The 18,924-nt window shown below is 39.8% G+C and overlaps 1 protein-coding gene across 1 annotated transcript in view; it reads left to right on the top strand.

Annotated features, from left to right (window-relative positions):
- NHSL1 (NHS like 1) overlaps nucleotides 1-18,924 on the top strand; it is a 173,458-nt gene that overhangs the window by 145,789 nt on the left and 8,745 nt on the right. The window contains exons 4-5 of the mRNA XM_058802079.1: nucleotides 5,202-5,394; nucleotides 10,272-10,403. Of these exons, the coding sequence (XP_058658062.1) occupies nucleotides 5,202-5,394; nucleotides 10,272-10,403 (325 nt within the window). The remainder of the gene's footprint in view (nucleotides 1-5,201; nucleotides 5,395-10,271; nucleotides 10,404-18,924) is intronic.

The following is an 18,924-nucleotide window of genomic DNA, read 5'->3' as shown; positions in this document are numbered from 1 at the left end:
TTAAGTGGAAACAAGTGCTCTAACTGTATTGATTTGAGGAAGTCTAATGCAAAACTTTACTTGCTGCTAAGAGGAGGTAAAGTTGCAGTTTTGGAGGTGGGAATGCCTAAAAAGCCCCGAGGTGTAAGGTCTGGCAGAGCTGGAGATGGTGCTGGTGTCCTCAGGTGGCCTCCCTGCCCCTCTGCTGCAGTTGCATGGCACTGCTCTTGTAAGCAGCACATGTATTTTATACCGTTTACAGGGGTTTGATTTTTTAAAATACTGTGCCATTTACTGAGCTGAAACAGCTGCTCATAATACATGAAATGCCAAAGCATAAGGAGGTGAGTACAGAAAACTTTGAACAAAGAAAACAGGGTAATTCTTCACATACTCAGACTGTGCATGGTAAGGGGTAAATTGTGGATGTTGAAAGGTTACATGAGTTTAGAAAGCAACTGGGTACATTCTTGAAGGGCAAGGACTCCATCCAATGCTGAGAGAATATTCAGGAAAAAGTATCTTTAAATTTTACCTTGATACAATTAATTGGTCTTTATCTTAAGGCAAATATTAGATAAGCTTTTAGAGCTCCAAACAGTACAGGTCTTCTTGTGGTTTTTATCCCATTACAACAGAGTAGAGGAAGAAGAAAATAACATTTCTGCAGTGCTTGTTTGATAGTCAGTAATTTCACTGACAAAATTTCTTTCCTTACTGAGACACAATGACGGTTATAAAGTGAAGAATTTAGTACGATAGCAGTGCTGGCTAGTGCAGCTGGAGATGTGTGTGTAGAAGTAATAAAATGGAATTGTCTGTGAAAACTGAGGGAACTAGACTGGTGACCTTGGTCTAGAGGACACCAAAAAGAGTCAATGACTAATTCATCTAAAGTAAATTAATGTAAATTTATAATCTGGCAGTGTTCCATGAGACAGTGTGAAACCCCATGGGTTGAATTAGGCATGTGAAGTGCCATTCTCAGTTGGCTAGGTTTGGGTCTTGGGTTTCTTTTCCCTGTTATTGGTTGTCTTGATCCCTTGGTGTTGGAAAAATGGCTCTTGAAGCCATCAAACCTAGTAAGACACTGGAGGCAGAAATAGGATGTTGGCAAATATAACAGACAGCTGAACTCATATGGCTGCTGCCTGCAACACTGTTTTTTTTTCATTTATTTTGTTTTTCTGATAAATTATGATTTTAGAAGTGATTTTAGTAGACAGTAGGATAAATGGCATGACTAGAAGTTTTGAAGTCTCTTTGCTGAAAAGTAAAATTTGGATGGATTAAATTCTCCTGGAGGTTCCATCCTTTTGTAGATACTGTAGCATAAACGCCTGTTATATAAAAAAGATTTAAAATAAACAGATTATTTAGGCAGAGAGTGCTGCAAGATACATAGCATAAACTCATTTGTCATCTGGGACCTCTCAAATAGCATGAAAGTGCTGAGATAGTGAAACTCTTTTGTTGTATCTCAGCAGCTGAGTTGGCTGGGGGACAATATGTCAACAAGGTGTCAGAGAGGCTCCAGCTCACTGAGCCATATAGCTTGTCTATAGGATATTTATAGGCCATTTTTCTCCTGGATTCTTATTTTAACTGCCATTTGAAGGTTCATGCTTTTTTCCCCCCTAGTGCATGTTTGTGGAAACACTGCAAGGTCCAAGGCTGCTGCTTTCACATCCCACCTTTATCCCTTACCATGTCCATGCAAAAGAATGAATTCCAACAGATTTTCCTTTGGGGATAAGTGTAACAACCCATTCCAGGGATTTGGGCATTAAGACTGGCAGTAAAATTATTATGACTCGGAGATGCTTTAAAAATGGGATAAGTTATGAACATAGAGTTTATGATCAGCTATGCCTCATTCTTCTTCCAGTGTAGCAGACCTGACTAGAGAAGACATTCCTGTCACACAGGAGCAATTCACTGCATCTTCCAGCAGGCTTCCCGTAAATCTGGGAATGTTTGCTAAAAATATGTAAATCTCATTTTCATCCTGATTAAAGAGGTGAATAATTTCTGTCTGAAGAAGGCTGAAAGATGAGTTGCTGCCTTCCTCTATGTGTAATAAAGCTGTGCACAGCTTTGTCATTCGTATACCATTGTCTCTGAGAGTACTTTGGAAAAAAGGATATAAGTAGAGACAGTCATGTTTCTTCAGGATCCATGGAAAATGGACCTACATTTGAAATGTGAACACTTATGCCTACACCCAAAACCACTTCCATCTCTTCTACTGAATTATTTTGTGGAAGTATGTGTATGTGTGCTATGTCAGTAGGTTGTTCTCACTGACACTGCTTTGAACTCAACTGCACCATTGAGTTTTCAGTTGCTTTTCAGTGGTTATATACTCATATAACCTGACTTATTTCTGTCTTCCTCCATCTGTCCCAAATTTTCTCCGCTTCTAATTCTACAAAATTTCTGATTGATGTTTCACATTCTTTGAAAAATTAGGATTCCCTTGTAGCAGATGCTTCACTTTTTCGGTTTTTCTGTTTGTGTACTGTAATAAAAAACCTGTTCTGCTTGGCTTGGGTAATTTCCTTGGAAAGGAGGCATGGCTTTGTAACCAGTATCTCTGCCACTTAACGGACTGGAGTAGCCCTTGGAGACTGCTGCATGACAGCTGAGGCCTGGCACTGAAGTGCAGTCTGAAGGTGACAATGATGCTGACAGTGTCAAGCAGGCAGTGCATTTGAAGGTCACTGGTGCTCATCCTCACCCCAAACAAACTGCAGAATTGTGCTTGAGGTGTCTCTCTTGGTCTCTCTGATTCAGGTGGACAAAAGCTCATTGTGGACCAGGGAAAGCAACACTTCTTTGCCTCAACCCTAGCTTACTTCTTCAAGTCCATATCCACATGTGTGCTGTGGCAGATGGGCTATCACCCCCCCCCCCCCCCCCCCCCCCGCCGTGTTCCTTACAAACCCTTTCTCTCTCTCTCTCTCTCTCTCTCTCTCTCTCCCTTTCTCTCTCTCTCTCTCTCTCTCTCTCTCTCTCTCTCTCGATCACTTTTTAAACCTAACTGGGGGAAGCATGGCCTGGAGGCAGCTTTCCCTTCTTCAATGGCATGCCTGTCCCAGATTTCTTAAGTTAATGAAGGTGTTTATGAATTTGGGTAATTTGAGGTGGGAAAATCCTTGTGTTTGTAAGTACATATATATGTGCCCACACTGTATATGTATGTAAACAATGTATGGACACACTCTCGAAAAAAGATGAGCACATTGTATTATTACTTGGGTTTAGAGCCTTTTAGAAACAGCAGAGGCCTGAAAAAGTACTGGTGTCCTCCAAGAAGGTTGTATTGATAGAACTGCCAGGGCTTTCACTGGGCTGAGACCTTACCTACAGAGCAGTATCTATCCTTTCCACAGCCTCTGGAGGAAGAAAATTCAGGGCTGTCAGAAGTTGATTATTTCCTTGAAGAAAAACTACCATGTTTTAAAGTGTGGTTCCAAACCACAGAATAATATTATTAATGGTTTCATTGCCTGAAGTGTTTTTTTTTAGAGTTGCTTGAATAGTTTCTACTTTTCTCTTACTTTTTGCCTGGAAGTGGCTTTTATTTTTATTTTCTATTTATTAAAGTGTTGGACTGTGTCCTAAAGAATATAGAGTCAAAGCATAACAGAATGAATAAATGGTTATTTATTTATTTATAAACAGTGGGAACTCCTCATAGTAACAGGAAGAAAATTAAAATCAGAAATGATAAACAGATGTTGTAGCACAGTGTTTGGGCATGTCTTTTGAATAGCACTCAGGTACAAGAGAAAACCGATCACTTATTCTGAACACCCACAAGAATAAAAAATCCTTCTGTTATAAACAGCTGTGATGTTTCCTTCCATGCCTGTGCAGCAGTGAGGGGGGAAGAGGCAGTGGCCCACTACTGACAACCCTGTTCTGAGTAGTATTTGACTTTCCAAAGGGAGAGAGTAATAGAGAAAAGAGGGGGGTAATTCTGGTCTGGTGGTAGGGAGGAAGGTCCCAAAGCAAACTCCTCTGAAGCAGAGGAGTCGGCAGGTTGCAGAGAAATCTCTGCTAGTGCTGCAAATGCTGTGAAGCTCCTCTTCCATGTCTCATTTTTGTTTTGTCTGGGGGCAGAAGGAGACTGTGATTGGTTTTCCTCCAGGTTTTCCTTGTCTCCTGTTTCTGGGATTCCCTGAAGTGCCTTGCTGCTTCTCTCAGGTTCACTTGGGTTTGTGACCACCTGCTAGAAGCCCCAGTGATGGACAAGTACTGTCCAGTCAGTAAAAAGCTGCTCCATGGCTTTCTCTGCCATTATTGTCATGCAGGCAAAGACCTAGTAATGAAAACAGATTTGCTTCCCGAAAGGAATGGTTTTTTATGGCTTACAACTTTGGTGGAGGGATTTGCACAAGCTGCTGCAACCTGTTTTTCTCGTGCAGAAAGATTTTTGTTTTATTGGTTGGGTTTTGTGGTTTGTTTCTTTTTTTTTTTTTTTTTTTTCTTAAATAAAACACTTCATGGAATTGAGTGTAGCTCAAAGTGCCACTTTGAGAAGAACTGACTTTTAAAATTATTGCTCTGTGGCTACTAATAATATTAAATGCTTTACCCCTGAAAAATGGGTAACCCCTTGAACTGTGGCATGAGTTTCTTCAAGACCAAAGCAAAATTACTTGCTTACCTCACTGATCCATGGGTGATGATTCTGTGGAGTGGGCTGATTGGTTCTTTTACTGAGCTCTTCTAAAATCTGTCTTTTGGTAACAGGATTCTTGCTGAGACTTTACACATTCATGCAACCTAGTGCAGCTGGAGCAAAGCAGTGCTCAAATCTCATCTCCTAATAGGGCATGAGGAAGTGAGAGGGGAAGGGAAGCCAAACCTTGGTGCAGGGAGAGAAGGGTTAATTGCTGCAGTGTCAGTGTGTAAGGTGTAATTAGTGACTGTGCTTTGCTGTGTGCAATACCACTCCTTTCTCCTTCATTGGTGTATATTCCTTAGACTAATCAAATGTCTTGGAAATAATGCAAACTAGATGTTTTATTGTGCATTTTTTGTGTATGTTTAAGACTTCTCTTTATGTAGGTGAAAGTGTGATATTTGTGAGGGTGTGTTTTGCTCCACAAGCAATCAGTGCTGACTGCAGCAGCAACACCTTAGTAATACCATAATCCTACCTATTTTTTTTAGTAGTAAACTCACAGTGTTGTATATATTTTTGTTTGTAGTGTCCTGTCTCTCCCCCTGAAGAAGAAAAGCTTATTACCATCAAAAGGCCTAAAAGTCCAGCTACAAACGACTTATCAGATATCAACACCCAAACCAACTGGACTAAATCTCTCCCACTGCCAACGCCAGAAGAGAAAATGCGACAACAAGCACAAGCCGTCCAAACAGATGTGGTTCCTATTAATGTGACTGGTAGGCTTTTAATTTTAGTAATTGCATTACACTGATGAGGGAGGGCAGAGATGAAAGGGGATCGTACAGTTGGCTAGACTTTCGACATTCATTTATTCAATGCATGAATTTTCAATTACTTACCACACCTTTCTGTGAAAACCATTTTGCATTTAATAGTCTAAATCTGAACTTAATTAGAAAATATCAAAATCCCTTGAAATTGTCAATAATAGAGATAGTTAAAATATATGAACTTGAAACAGCGTTAGATATTCATGAAGTGCAAGAAGATGGCTGATAAATAGCAGTGTTTTGCTGTGGGCTGCACTGAGGATATGTAATTGAAAATCATGTTCATCCAGTATTGATGATATTGTAAGATTTTCTTCTAGAAATTTTTTTTGAGGAGGGTAGTCAGGAACTTCTGTGTTCCAAAGACTAAATGTTACAAAAATCAAGAAAAAAAGCTCTAGGGTCTAATTTTTATCAGCAACAAAAGTTTTAGGTGTCAAGGGAGAGTAGGGTTAGAACAGCAAACGTTAATGATGGTAGCACATTTGAGTAATACTCCATGTAAGAAATTCCACTTACATAACCATAGTCCACATCTTCTTCTTATGAACTGTGTATTAACTCTTCATTTTGAAAATGCTCTTTGATTTTACAGTTGCAGAACTCTGACTCTGTGGAAGTTAAATTACCTTAAAGCCTAATGCTGAATAGATACTTCATTGTGTGTAAAATAGAATTTCTGTCAAAGATGGAATTATCACTTCAGTTTAATAACTCCTTTTTTTCTGCACAGTATCAAGATTGTCTCTTATTAGTTAATTCAAATAACTGACTGCTTGCCTGCCAAAGCCAGGATGATATTCAATATCCAATTTATTTCAAATGCCATATGGCGTGCTCTGACTCCATGCTTACTCTGACAATCAATAGCTTGCAATGTTTGGTTTTGTTTTGAAAGTAAATTAGGTTCTCTTTCCCTTCATGACTACCAATGCCTTTTTCACCTGTATTTTTATAAACTAGTATTTTAATTAGTATTATTTAATAGTATTTAAATAATCTAGTAGTATAGGAACAGGACAGCTGTAGCAAACATCAGCAAGCCCTGAGAAATCAATAACAAATTATTCCTTAAATAGTAGAAAGTATTTGAAGTAAACAGGTGAAGACAACATGAAATTATGAATGCTCCACCTCTGGGAAACTAATAAAAGGAAAATACATGCAATCCTGAAATGTTACTAGGCCAGTGGGTATTATCTACGGAATTTAGGGTACAGATGCAGAAGGCAAGTTACGGGAACAACAGATAATCTGACATAATCAATAAGCTTGAGTAGGGCTTAGATACTGTGACAGCAGGAACACAGTTTACTTAGAGAAACAGTAATCTGTTGTTTGATTTAATGACCCTGCATACTGCAGAAGATATGGGAGAAGTCAACAGATGAGAAGAAAAATGAGGTAAAGGGATCAAATAACTCATAGAATGTATTCAGCATCATGTGGAACATTACCTTGTTTGGATAAATTATGCTGCTTAATTTGATTGGTGTAGCAAAGCTTGTGTCCACTGGATCGTTTAGCCAGGACTCAGGAAACTTAGCAATTCTCAACTTTAGTGGTAGAAATGGTGCACATGCATATTTTATCTCACTTTCCTGGAGTGTGTGATTGAGCACTTACTCCCTTTTAAACATGGTAATTGGAAGAGATAGAAAGGGAGGGCATTAAAGGAAGACTGCTTTTACATCATGTGATCTGGTCTCCAGGATCCACCCTACATTCCCCTTCCCTTGAAATAATTGTATTGCTACTGTGAAACAAGGCGAGCTTGTTAGCCACACACAACATACAGAAAAAGCTGCTGTCCTTGTTCCTTTTAAAAAGTCACAATCTGCTTCCCTCCTCTTCTCTCCCACTCACGGAGTAATTTTGTTTTGTGAAGTTCCTTATGTTACTGCACGAGGCAGGAAAAAAACTGACAAGAAATCCGGTGCCGTTTGTTCAACATAACATAGAACAAACCACTGAGGATTTTTGTTTTGATTTGGCTTTTTCCTTCACACACTCTTTTTCTTACTCTCCCAGAAGAGAGGTCAAAAAACTTCTGTTTTATTACTCCTGGCCTGAAATAAAAGGTTAACCTCTGAAGAAGCTGCTGACAATTGATAACGTTTTCAGCAGTGCATTAGCAGTGATTCTGCTACAAAGGCCTCTCACGTGGCTGTGCAATAAATGCTCCATGAGTTCAGCTTTCAGGGCTCTTTGGTGAACAGATTGCAACTAATACAGTAGTCATAAAAATCTGTTGGATAGCCTGAAGGTGCAGGGGCATTGCATTAGGCTTACAAGCTGCTGACTAGACATCCAGATTTGGAAGCAGTTTCAGTCTCGGAGTGCCTGGGCTGAGCTTTATTCTGGAAGGGCTTGGACTGAATTTTTCTGTGGTGGCCAGTCTTTACATTTACATGTCCTGTGGGTTAGAATATATATATGTATATATAATGGTGTCTGTTCTCATGGGCTTTCTGGAACTAACTTTCTTTCCAGATGGAGGAGTCTGGTAATGGTGGAGGTGATCAGTGCCAGACTGGAATCTGCAAAATATTTAAGCATTTGCTTGAGTCCAGCTTGACTGACTTCAGTGAGATTTAAGTGCATACTTAAATATTTTCTGTGTATCCAAGGAAACTGGGAAACTGAGTATACTGCATGAGAGACAACTGAATAAAGTATATAAGGAATATATGATTTATTACAAACCCGTAAGAGAAGGAGAAAAATATTCTTAAATCTGTAAAATACATCTACTGTTGATATCAATATTTTCTAAAATGAAAAAGACGACAGTGAAGAAAGAAAAAAAGACTGAGACATTCTGATTTTGCTTGTTGGATTTCACTGAAGTTGCTGTTTTGAAATTCTACAGATTTGTGTCATGGCCTTTGTGTATCAAAAGCCATTCAAGATGGATTGATTGAGTTAGCTTTTAGGTTGCTCATTTGGAACAAGTTACGGTGGATCATTTGACACAGTAATATTTCTCCATGACCATCCTGTTTGTGCTGTCTGAGCCTTCACATAAAAGACTCTCTCATTGTTTGCACCCTCTGCTTACCACTTATGTTTTATTCCAAGGCTTTATTCAAAGCTACATTACAATTTTCTTGTAACGCACCGTCTTGGGCATGATTGTCAGCCTTTGAGTTGATAAAGATACGTTCAGAGATGCAAAACTTTCTCCTTCAAATCTGTTGGATTTATATAACGTGGTTAGAATTATTTTTATCATCCTGCAGGACAGGATAACCTAATGTCCTGACTTTTGCCCATATGGGTCCTAACATCCTAATAGTGGTGCTGCCCAAGACAGTGGATAGTTTATCTCAATATTTCAGGACTTCTAAGCCAGTGGGATCCATAGCTCTCAATTTTATAGTTCCCATGGGCTTTGCCTCCTCCCTTAATCTGACTTCAGTTAATCCAAAAGTTGGACAAAACAGGCGTTTTGTAACTGCAAGGATTCCACTCAGCAAAAGTGTGGCCTGTGGTCAAGGCTCTGGTCAAACAGAGTCAGAGTCTTTATATTTACAACATGGTAAATGAAAATGCTGCATTTTTTCCCTTGCATTTTCACAAATCCACATGCTGTAGTTCAGTATATGACTGTGTCTTTAACTGTTGTAGAGGCAATGAGGTTTGCTATGCTACTTGCACGACACACATCGTACTGATGTGCAGTCAGCCAGGGGTAATTTTTATGATGTATTAGTTACTGTGCATTAATCACTTTTTAGAGGTAAATAATTTGGTCATGACTTTTCAAAAAAAAGTATAAAATTGAAAAAAACAATGTGCAATGTATATCAAGGTTTTCCTGCCTTTAAGTTTTAAATGGATTATCTAAAGGGCATTGAGCAGTGCTTTAAAATGCTTAAACTTGTAAAAAGGGAACTTCTATGTGAGCTACAGGGGGTAGCTGTTAAAGTTTTAAAAGTGGCAGAGAATTAGCTTGTGATCTGTAGTGCAGTCTTTATCTTACTGCTAGTGAAATGGCCAAATTATAAACCTCTAAACAAAAGTGAATTCCTAAGGAAAAGCTTCTTTATAATAGTGGTGCTTCTGGGTCCCATTATGATACAGCACATGGTCATCATACGGCTTTGTCTGGCAAAGTGCACTTACACTTTTTTTTTAGCTCTCGGCATTGTATATTTTTACAATCATCTGTAAAGTTTCAATTTTAAGCAGCTTTCACCCTGAAATATTTATGAGTCCACGAGATCGGTTTGATCTCTGTGTGCTCCGTAGTTCTTATTTGTATTCGTGCTAAAAGATCAACACCAGAAATGCAGTACACTTGACAGGTTCAGAGGAACTTGGAATGAAAAAAAAGGGCCTCGTGAGAATTAATGATGGAGCTGTGTAAAGGCATCGTAATAGCTGTTGCCAATAGCAATGTCTGTTCCTGCATAAACCATTGTGATCCTTCATTTTCATGAGCAGATTTGCTTTTTCTGCAGCTCATTACTTAAAAATAAATTAATAACAAACCACAGAAAAAGCTATGAAGGGCCAAATAAAAGCAAGGATTCTCTTTGCTTGTGGAATTAGAGCTGCTCTCACCAAATATGTATTGGGCTCAGGAATTCAAAATTCCTTTTAAAACATGCAGTATTGTGTAATGGATATTTTTGTCTAAAGCCTTACTGTGACAGTGTGCTGTATCTTCCTTCAGCGTAAACCTTCATTGTAGGACCAAGCTAACACCATTTATTAATGCCTTTTTTTCCATTTCTACAACAAAACTAGTGGAAGAAAGTGCATGATGTCAGTGTGCTTGGAAGTAATGTTGCTTTGCTTGTTCTACCATGTATTAGGGGAGAATTTCGACCGCCAGGCCAGCATTCGGCGGTCTCTAATTTACACAGACACGGTGGTAAGACGGCCGAAGAAAGTCAAAAGGAGAAAGACTATTACAGGAATCCCTGACAACTTACAAAAGGAGCTAGGTATGGCTCATCAGAACTGTATTCCATCCACTGTTCATTGTCACTGCTTATCATTACTCGACTAATATCATCACCAGTGCTCATGAAACCAAATACAGTCTGATAGCCTATTTCAGTTCCAAATATGTGTGTGCCTCCTTGCCACCTCTTGCATTGGGAAGCTGGGACCTTTAATCTGTTCACTTCCATCTGTTAAAGGGAACAAGGTGTTTGGAAAATGGTGTACTGGTACAATGAAAACCTGCAGGACTGTAAGGTGTCTGGACTTTAATGGTTTCCTTCAGATTTGATCATCTTCTCCAGGATGTTCACCAAAGCAAAACTGAAGTGAGCAGAAATTTTGGCTTGTGAGTAATTACTTAGTGGAGTAAATCAATTTATGGATGCCTTCCTGAACCTGCAGAGGATTGCATCAAGAGTGGAAAACCTCTTTTCCAGTTCAGTGTTGGCAGCCCCTTAAGTATCAGTGTTACATGACTGGAGTAACTTACCTGGGTTTATTAGCTGTTCCTTTTATTCTAAAGGAAAGGGAACTTCCTGTAAATATATGGAAAAGCTAATAAGCCAGGTAAGTTGCATTTATTAAGAAGGAGGACTGCCTGAGGTAGTGTAAATGTGACCTATCTTCTTCCCACTTGGTAGTAGATGTGAATTCAAAGCTGATCAAGCAATCTGGGTTTTGGCAGATCTTTCACATTTTGCAGAATTCTTTGATTTAAATTGTGTTTTTTTTTTTTTTTTTTTTTTTAATTATTTCAGCTTTTCCCAGGTTATAACTTCACAGATAAAAATATTAAATATTCTTCCCCCCCCCCCCCCCTTTTTTTTCCTCTCTGTAGAGGAGGAATATGTTTTAAAATAGTCTGGCAGAACTTCATTTTGGTGCTTTACATGTGAAATCATCTCATATATTGATGATTTCAGTAAATTTTACTACCTTGCATGTTGCAGCTATTTCTTTTTTAGTCATGTTTTCAGTTCTTGGTTATTTTTCTGGATTTTTCAGAAACAGAAGCAAAAATCTGTGGCTTGTTTGAATGGGTTTGAAATGAGCTAGAGGGTCTGGCACAGAGAAAGGCAAGAAACAGACAATTTCGTGCAGAGAAGTTTGTGAGTAGAGCTGTGCTCCTTCAGCATCTGTAATGAAACAGTGCCCTGCCATGGGAATCCACTGCCTCAAGAAAGCATTTCCAAAATGTTAAGGTTACATTATGACCACTTCAAAAAGATGTTTCATGCTTGAAAACATCAACTGTAGTTGTATTTGGTGGAGGAAACTGAGAATGCTGTTGGCATCTATCCTATAAAGAATTCTTCAATTAATACCTTCAAAGAAGTTTATGACTTGCCAATCTGTTTGCTAAGGGTGACAAGTGTTTACCTTGATTTTCGTCTTTCGTGTCTGTGCTGAGCACATTTCACGTTGCATTGCTTGAAGGTTTTCCTTGGCTTCTATTTTAAATTGTGGACTGGCAGTATCCTGCTGTAGTAGCTCTCTCTGGACGGTTTCCCTACCCCTAACCTGCAGGCGCATGGGGCTTCAGCCATCTGCCTTAGGGCATAAGTTGTCTGAGGAGCTCCATGTTACTTCCATGGTGGTTGTATCTCTTCCAGGGAGCAAATTATATGCCAGGAGTACTCTGTGACAGCAGTATCCATCCTCTTAGCGTATTGGTTTCCATCACAGGACAGAAGGTGCACTAGAAAACAGTGATAGTGTCTTCATCTTACACCTGGATAAACCAGACATGCTGCAGTGAAGTGACCTAGCCAGTCAGCCACCAGGCTGCTGGCAAGGCTGGGAATAGCTGCACATCTCCCCATCCCTCTTCAGTGCACTTTTCTTTCTGCCTTTTCTCCCCTGTCACTCCCCAAATATTTCTGTAGCAGTCCATTCCCTGTTTCTCTTACGCTGTCCCAAAACAAACAAGGAGTTGTTTTAAGACATTCCACAGTTCATTTGATCGGAACAAGTATCCGGACTAAACTCCAAATCAAGCAATTGCATTATGCCTATTGACATTCTCCCTGTGGTTTCAGCTGAATAAATCTCTTTGTTTCTTCCCTAAAGCATTGCTGTGAATGGTTATAATATTTGTACAAAGATTAAAGTCCCTTGGTACACTAGAGTTGCTGCGTGCAGGCTAAATAACCAACATATACAGCAGATTCTTGTAACCTCTTGTTTATCCTTCAGAAGGAAGCAGAAACTTGAGAGAACCTCAAAGCTTCAACCAGGCTTGGACTATTTTCATTTCTTGTGAGAGAGCCTGGAAGAACTTTTGTGAGGCCAAGCTGCTGGGGTTCTCCCTTGGCTGCTTTGGGTCCTTTGGAGCAGGAGACCAGGCAGAAGAGAAAGCCTGCACTGGCTGCTGGCCTGAGCTCACCGGATGTGGTGCCCTCATAGAACTTAGCCAGACATACTAAAAGGAAACATTAGCTTCACCCGTGTGCTCGAAGTATCTTTAAACATTCCTGCTTTTTAGCATTGAAGTGCTGTTGTGTTTTCACAGGTGTCTTCCAGTGATGAACCAGTCTCTCTGAGTAGACTGGAAAATTCTGCATTAAGAATTCTGCATAAATAAAATGCAATGTGATAGATGGGATTCTGAGACACAGTAAGAATATGAAGTGTCTACCAGTTTAGAGATGGCAGTTCCTTTTTGAAGTTGCTTTTTAACTGCAGCGCCCTTTCAATACTATTTAGCAGAGTGACACCAAAGTAACAGAAGGCAAAGCATTTTTCTCTCTGCCAAACACAGCAATGAAAAATAATTAGTTCTGCATACTTTTGAATTACCTTCCTTGTCTTACAAAACATAAATATTACATACATATTTAATGGAGTCAGTGTTAGGTCAAAACAGCAGAAAGAGCGAGAAACTTTGAGATGTTTTACTTCAAGTGCTCTTGGTTTCTCTGCTCTGTTGCCATTATCTGTTGTCTCTAGATGTCTTCTTCAGATGGTACCTTATATGCAAGCCTGTATTCTCCCCTCAGACAAGATGATTCCCAAACAGAAGTTTGGTAGAGATGAGCTTCTCTCTGGAAGAACTTGTCACTGGCCCTGCTCATTTTTTGGCTCTTGGTTATCATCAGCTCCCTTCACGCATTCCAGCTCTCCAGAGGAAGTGAAGGCAGCAAAATTCTCTCCACCTTTCCATGGTCCCTTCTTTGTGTCAGTGCTCTAGGGCCTGGCTCACGCTAACTTTCTTTTGTGGGAGTTCCAAGTTACCTGAGTAACATGAGTGTTTCTCCAGAGCTCTGCACCAGTGCAGTCCCAGACACCAGTGGGCAGCTTCTGCTGTCCCAGACTCCTTCCCTGTCTTGCAGGAGGAGCATGTCTCAGACCCGACTATCAGTTCCACCACAGTTCCTAATAAACATACCTCACCAAATCAGGGGACAGGAAAATATCTTTATCTTTTCTACCTTTTTATTCCTCCTTCTTCTGACAGGCATTTTGATGGGGTTTTTTTATTCCCAAAACCAAAAGTTTCTGTCCTCTTGGTTTCCAAAAATGTCTTCTAATTTTATGCTTTGTGTGTACTTCCTTTGGATTATTTAAATCCTTTTTTTCCATCTTACAGATCCAATCCTTTTTTTTTACATCTTACAGATGCAATTCATAGTCTTTTTGGTTCTGTGATTTTCTTGCCCCATGTACTTTTTTTCCCCCTTCTTGACCTAAAGGTTCAAAGGGTCAGAATGACCTCATACAGTTTTTTCAGCTTATTTTCCTACCTTACTTTTTCAGTAGCTCACTTTCACCTATAGGATGTCATGTCAGTCATTGGGATGGAAATGACTGACACCTCAACTGTCAGCCCTTAATTTGCTTTCTGGCTGTGCAGCTCAGACCCCTGGTGGTACCAGTTGGTGTCTCAGGTGTCATTTGGGACTGTTGAAGCTCTCCGTTGACATGCCTGAGAAGAAGCAATTCCATCTCAGCAATATGGCGGCAAATGAGTCCTTCAGATCTTTGGAAACTCAGCTGTTCTATTAAAAACGCCTCTTAATTGATACTCTTCTCCAGTTAATTCCCTCCAGGGCTAGCAGTCACTCAAGTTACAGGTCCCATAGGTAAGAAAAGTTCCAGATACCCATTGGTCCTACAGAAATACCACTCAAATACCCAGCTGTTCCAGCCGAGGAATTCTGCACCTGCTTCTCTTTGGAACTTTAGTAGTCTTTGGAGAGAATATCTCTTTTTCAAAGTTATTGTAATATATAGTTTTGACTAACACTGGGTTTCTACCTATAGTTTTTCACGATTGTACATTTCCAGCACTATCCATCTATATATCAAATGTTAGAAAGCTGGTATAATCTGCTTTTTGATACTGAGAATGAAAAACACAGATGCCAAGAGTATAAATTTCACCAGAGGCTGTTAGGTGGAGAAACTATCAGAATCAAGAAAACTTGAATTCCCAATATTTACATCAGAATTCTCCCTCTCAGGGTGGCAGTGATATGTGCACATATTCAGGATTTTTTTTTAGCTGGCAGTACTGAAAAGTTTCACAGGATTCACTGCAATATTTTTCTTCCCCTCTGAGAGATTACAAATGCTTCATGCAGCGCAGTGAAAATTCCTTAAAATTGCCATAAGCCCAGTGTACTTGTCTGTTTCTTGTTGAGTGTCTGTTAAAATCACTCAGTTTCTAATTGCTGGGGTAGAGCAAAATAAGAATCTCTGGGGGTTTTTTGTAACACTAAACTGTGGTGCCTGCACAGTGACTTAGCCAGTTTACCAGGTTTACAGGAGGATTGCTAGGTGGGGCATGAGGAGGCAGTGAGAGCAACACCTTAGGAATGTGCCTGTGGCATAAGAGACGAGTGCTTACATTAGAAATGGTTAGTCAGAAGGTAACAGAGATTACTTCTTTGTTCTCGTTGAAACAGGCATCTGCTTTGTGACACCAACACACACAGCTGTTTATCTTTTCAAACCCTCAGTTTCCCATGCTCATTTCAATGCAGAGGAACTTTCATGTGATTCTCTGCAGTGAGCTGCTGGTGCCACCAGATCAGCTGGAGTCACAGCAGGGCTGCTAGTATCTAGGCCCCAGGGATTATACACAGACACACTTTCTTACCCATCAAATTTGCCAAATTTGTCATTCTCGATCCCTGTCCTCTCTAATGTGCCACACCAGTGACTACCAGAATCCACAGAGTGGGTGTTCTTTACTAGCTGCTGGAGCCTGCACTAAACATGCACAGGAGTGAAGAGCATTTGCCCTAATTAGGAGAAATTTGCAGCATAGTAGGGTAATGAAAAAGAAAAGAGCATAGATACAGGTCTCCTGTGGTGGACATAGCACTGACTGCAGTGCTGCTGGATGCAGGATGATGCAAAGGGCAGACAGGATAATTGTTACTTTCAGCCACATCTATCATGTACCCAGTTTGCAGCTACTTCTGACTTCATAATGTTCAGCATCTGTGACCTGATGTCTGGTTCTGCAGCATTTTTTGCTGCTGTCTGCTCACACATTCTCCCTGCAACTAGAAGGACTTAGAGATGGTATTCTTTAAAAGATCTCGTTCTGTTCAAGGATCTTCGTGTTGCAGATATCTTCTGTCTTCTGACTGCTATTTATTTAAGTAGGTGTTTTCTGACAGACCTAGCATTATCAGTGTACTTAGTCAAAGGCTTGAGCTGTCCCTTAGAGTGGGATTGTCTTCCAGCTGTAGTACCAACAAAGATTTTAAGGGGGTTTAAAAATCATTACTTTCCAGTATTACTCTGGAAGTGAGTGAGGGTTTTACAGTGCATTTGTTAATTGCAAATAAAATACTCCTTGTTACCATCCTATGAATTTCACCAAAATCATAAACACCTCAGCATTTTACCAGTATACCTGAGTCTTAAATGTTGCTCTGCTTGGTTTTTTGAACCGTTTTCCCTGCAGATTTCTGTTGTCCCTCTTCAGAAAACAGAACTATAAAAAGACTAAATCCTCACAGCTTTGCATGAGCTTGTGCATACATGTAAAGCCAAAACAAAAGCTGATAGAGCTTCAGAATATGCTGCTTTTCTAAAAAAACCCAAAATTTAAAACCTCAAAATTATGTTCCTGTAATGGTAACAAGAATGCAAAATTCCTTCCCTGACCATAGCCCATAGAGCGATGTAAGAATGTTGCCCTGTAGTTTAAATGTCTGAAGCTGGGCTGTCTTGCCCTCCATAATCCTCTGTTTATTTGGGCTCTGAATCATTCAAACTAGAAGAGGCCAGTCTTCACACCAGTGCAAAGACTTGCCCTGATGGGCTTCCCTGCTGTAGTACTGAGGTTGGGAACATTTACTGCTGTTGAGTCAATTTATGCAGTTTCCCAGAGCATGTTAGGCTGGACCATAATTGACATCTATTCTGGTAACAAACGCGGGTAAGCTTTGGTTCTCAGCAGCATGCTGCAGCTGGTTGTGGATGCTGCCCTCTTGTTACTGTGCTGCTCTGGCTGGGGCAGCCAGCAGTGCCCCAAGGGAAGGGGCAGGAGCTGCCACACCAGGCATTTTCGTATTGTCATCAGTGGCCTCCTTTATTCAATGGCCTTTTTTATTCAGTGCTATTAATTTTCTTTTTCAGATATCACTGTGCATTTGTCATTAACAGTATGTCCCAATAAATGATTCTAAGTCTCCTTATTTTGGAAGGAGAAGGTGAGGTTAGCAAGTCCAGCATTGATTCACTTTGCTATTTACCTTCTCTAGCAGTAACATTTTGAACAGACATAAAACACCCATCTGCATTATACTGCTTCTGAAAGAGGGTGCATTTAGCTTCCTCTGTGAATACAGTACAGACATGCTACATACACATGCTCTCAGCCACAGGTCAGTGTGTGACATTATCAGATACTTGCTGTAATGCTGACAGCTTCATTTTCCACCAGCACAATCCTTTTGTCTCATCTGCATGTGTGTTTGTGTGCGTGTGTGTGTGTTTCACAGAACAAGAAAAATACCCCATCTCTTTGGTTATTTACATGTCTTGGCATGCAGATTTTTGTTACCAGATATTTTTAATTGACCAACAGTTAAAATTGGTTATGTCGTGATTCTAGAAACATTTGTAATGTCTGTTTTGATGCTTTTATCTGTCTTAACCAAAGGGGTGCACTGATTCCATAGAAAAAAAATATACCTGGAAAGGATGATTATTTTTCTTACTGTACAGTTCAATAACTGTATACAGAATATGCAAATCTCTCTCTTGGTTGGCTGCAGTAGTCCATCTGTTCTGACAGTATCTCATATTAGATTATCCAAGACATTTGCCAGCATCTGAGTATCTAGCTTTGCAGCAAACATCTACCAGAAGCAGAAAGAGGCTGCATTTTTATGAGAGCAAGAGAATTTTCACAAAGCAAGCTAACTAGGCTTCAAGCTGCTGAAAGCCTACTTACATGCCTGACGAAAAGAAGTAAACAATCTTTTTTGTGTGTGCTGCTTTAACTGTAGCCTTTTCAGAGCCCTCTTTTCCTTACCCTAAATGCCTCTTTTGCCTGCCAAGAATGAGGATGATTAAATGTCCTTTAAGTGGTGTTTTTAAAGCTGCATGATAAGAATACCTATCCTCCCAATGCAGTTTCATATAGTAAATATGAAAGGAGAACATTCCTTTCAGGCATGCTACTTTATTGCTCCTGAGACTCACTAAGGCAGAGACTTGAAATAACCAGTTCTCCCCCACAGTGACATATGTGTAGCATCCTTACCAGCATCTCCAGCAGCATGCCTGCCTCTCTCTTGCTATTTATACAGCAATGCAACCGAATTCAAAAGCAACAGCCTTACACAGACTAATTTTAAAGCAATCCTCTGCTTTGTGATTTTAAAAGGTGGCTACCAATAAAATTGTAAATTTAAAAGATCCTTTCTGTTGACCCAGTGATAACTATATATTGAGCTAAAACTGATTTCCATTGTCTTCAAAGTTGGGGGTTGGGAGGAGTTATGCCAATATGTGATCATTCCTTCTTTTAGAAAAAGTGATAATTTTTTTATTTCCTGATGGTGCTGAGGATGAGACAATCATCAATACCAGCTGTTTCTTTTCCCCAGTTCTTACTGTTTTTCCTTTATGATAAATAGAAAGTAGTTGTACGGAGAAATGTTACCTGATGGTTTTCTTTGCAGTGTTGGATAATGCTTATATGAATGCTGTTACAGTGTATGTATTACTTGTGGTAAAACAATGCATGTTTCCATGTGTTAGCATTCTTTCAGACAAATTGCAGGACTTGGAGAGCTGTCTGTGTGTCCTGAACATTTTTTTCTGAAGTGTAATGCTTGTAAAAGGTAGATCCTTTTATTCATATTAGTCTCCAGATTTCCTTCCCCTTTTCTTTATTGCATGAGGCATTAGCATGGGAACACACTTCACGTTTCTCAGGCTTTTGTCTGTTCCTGCTGCGTTGCCTACTGGAAGTCAAACAGTACCACTTGGTTTCTGACACAACTGATTACTATGGAAATTATTACCATGTCATAAACAGAGGATTTCATG

Source organism: Ammospiza caudacuta, chromosome 3 (genome assembly GCF_027887145.1).
Source record: "Ammospiza caudacuta isolate bAmmCau1 chromosome 3, bAmmCau1.pri, whole genome shotgun sequence".
NCBI classification, from domain to species: domain Eukaryota; kingdom Metazoa; phylum Chordata; class Aves; order Passeriformes; family Passerellidae; genus Ammospiza; species Ammospiza caudacuta.
The sequence above is the reverse complement of the archived record's forward strand: the minus strand, read 5'-3'. Positions and strand labels throughout refer to the sequence as shown.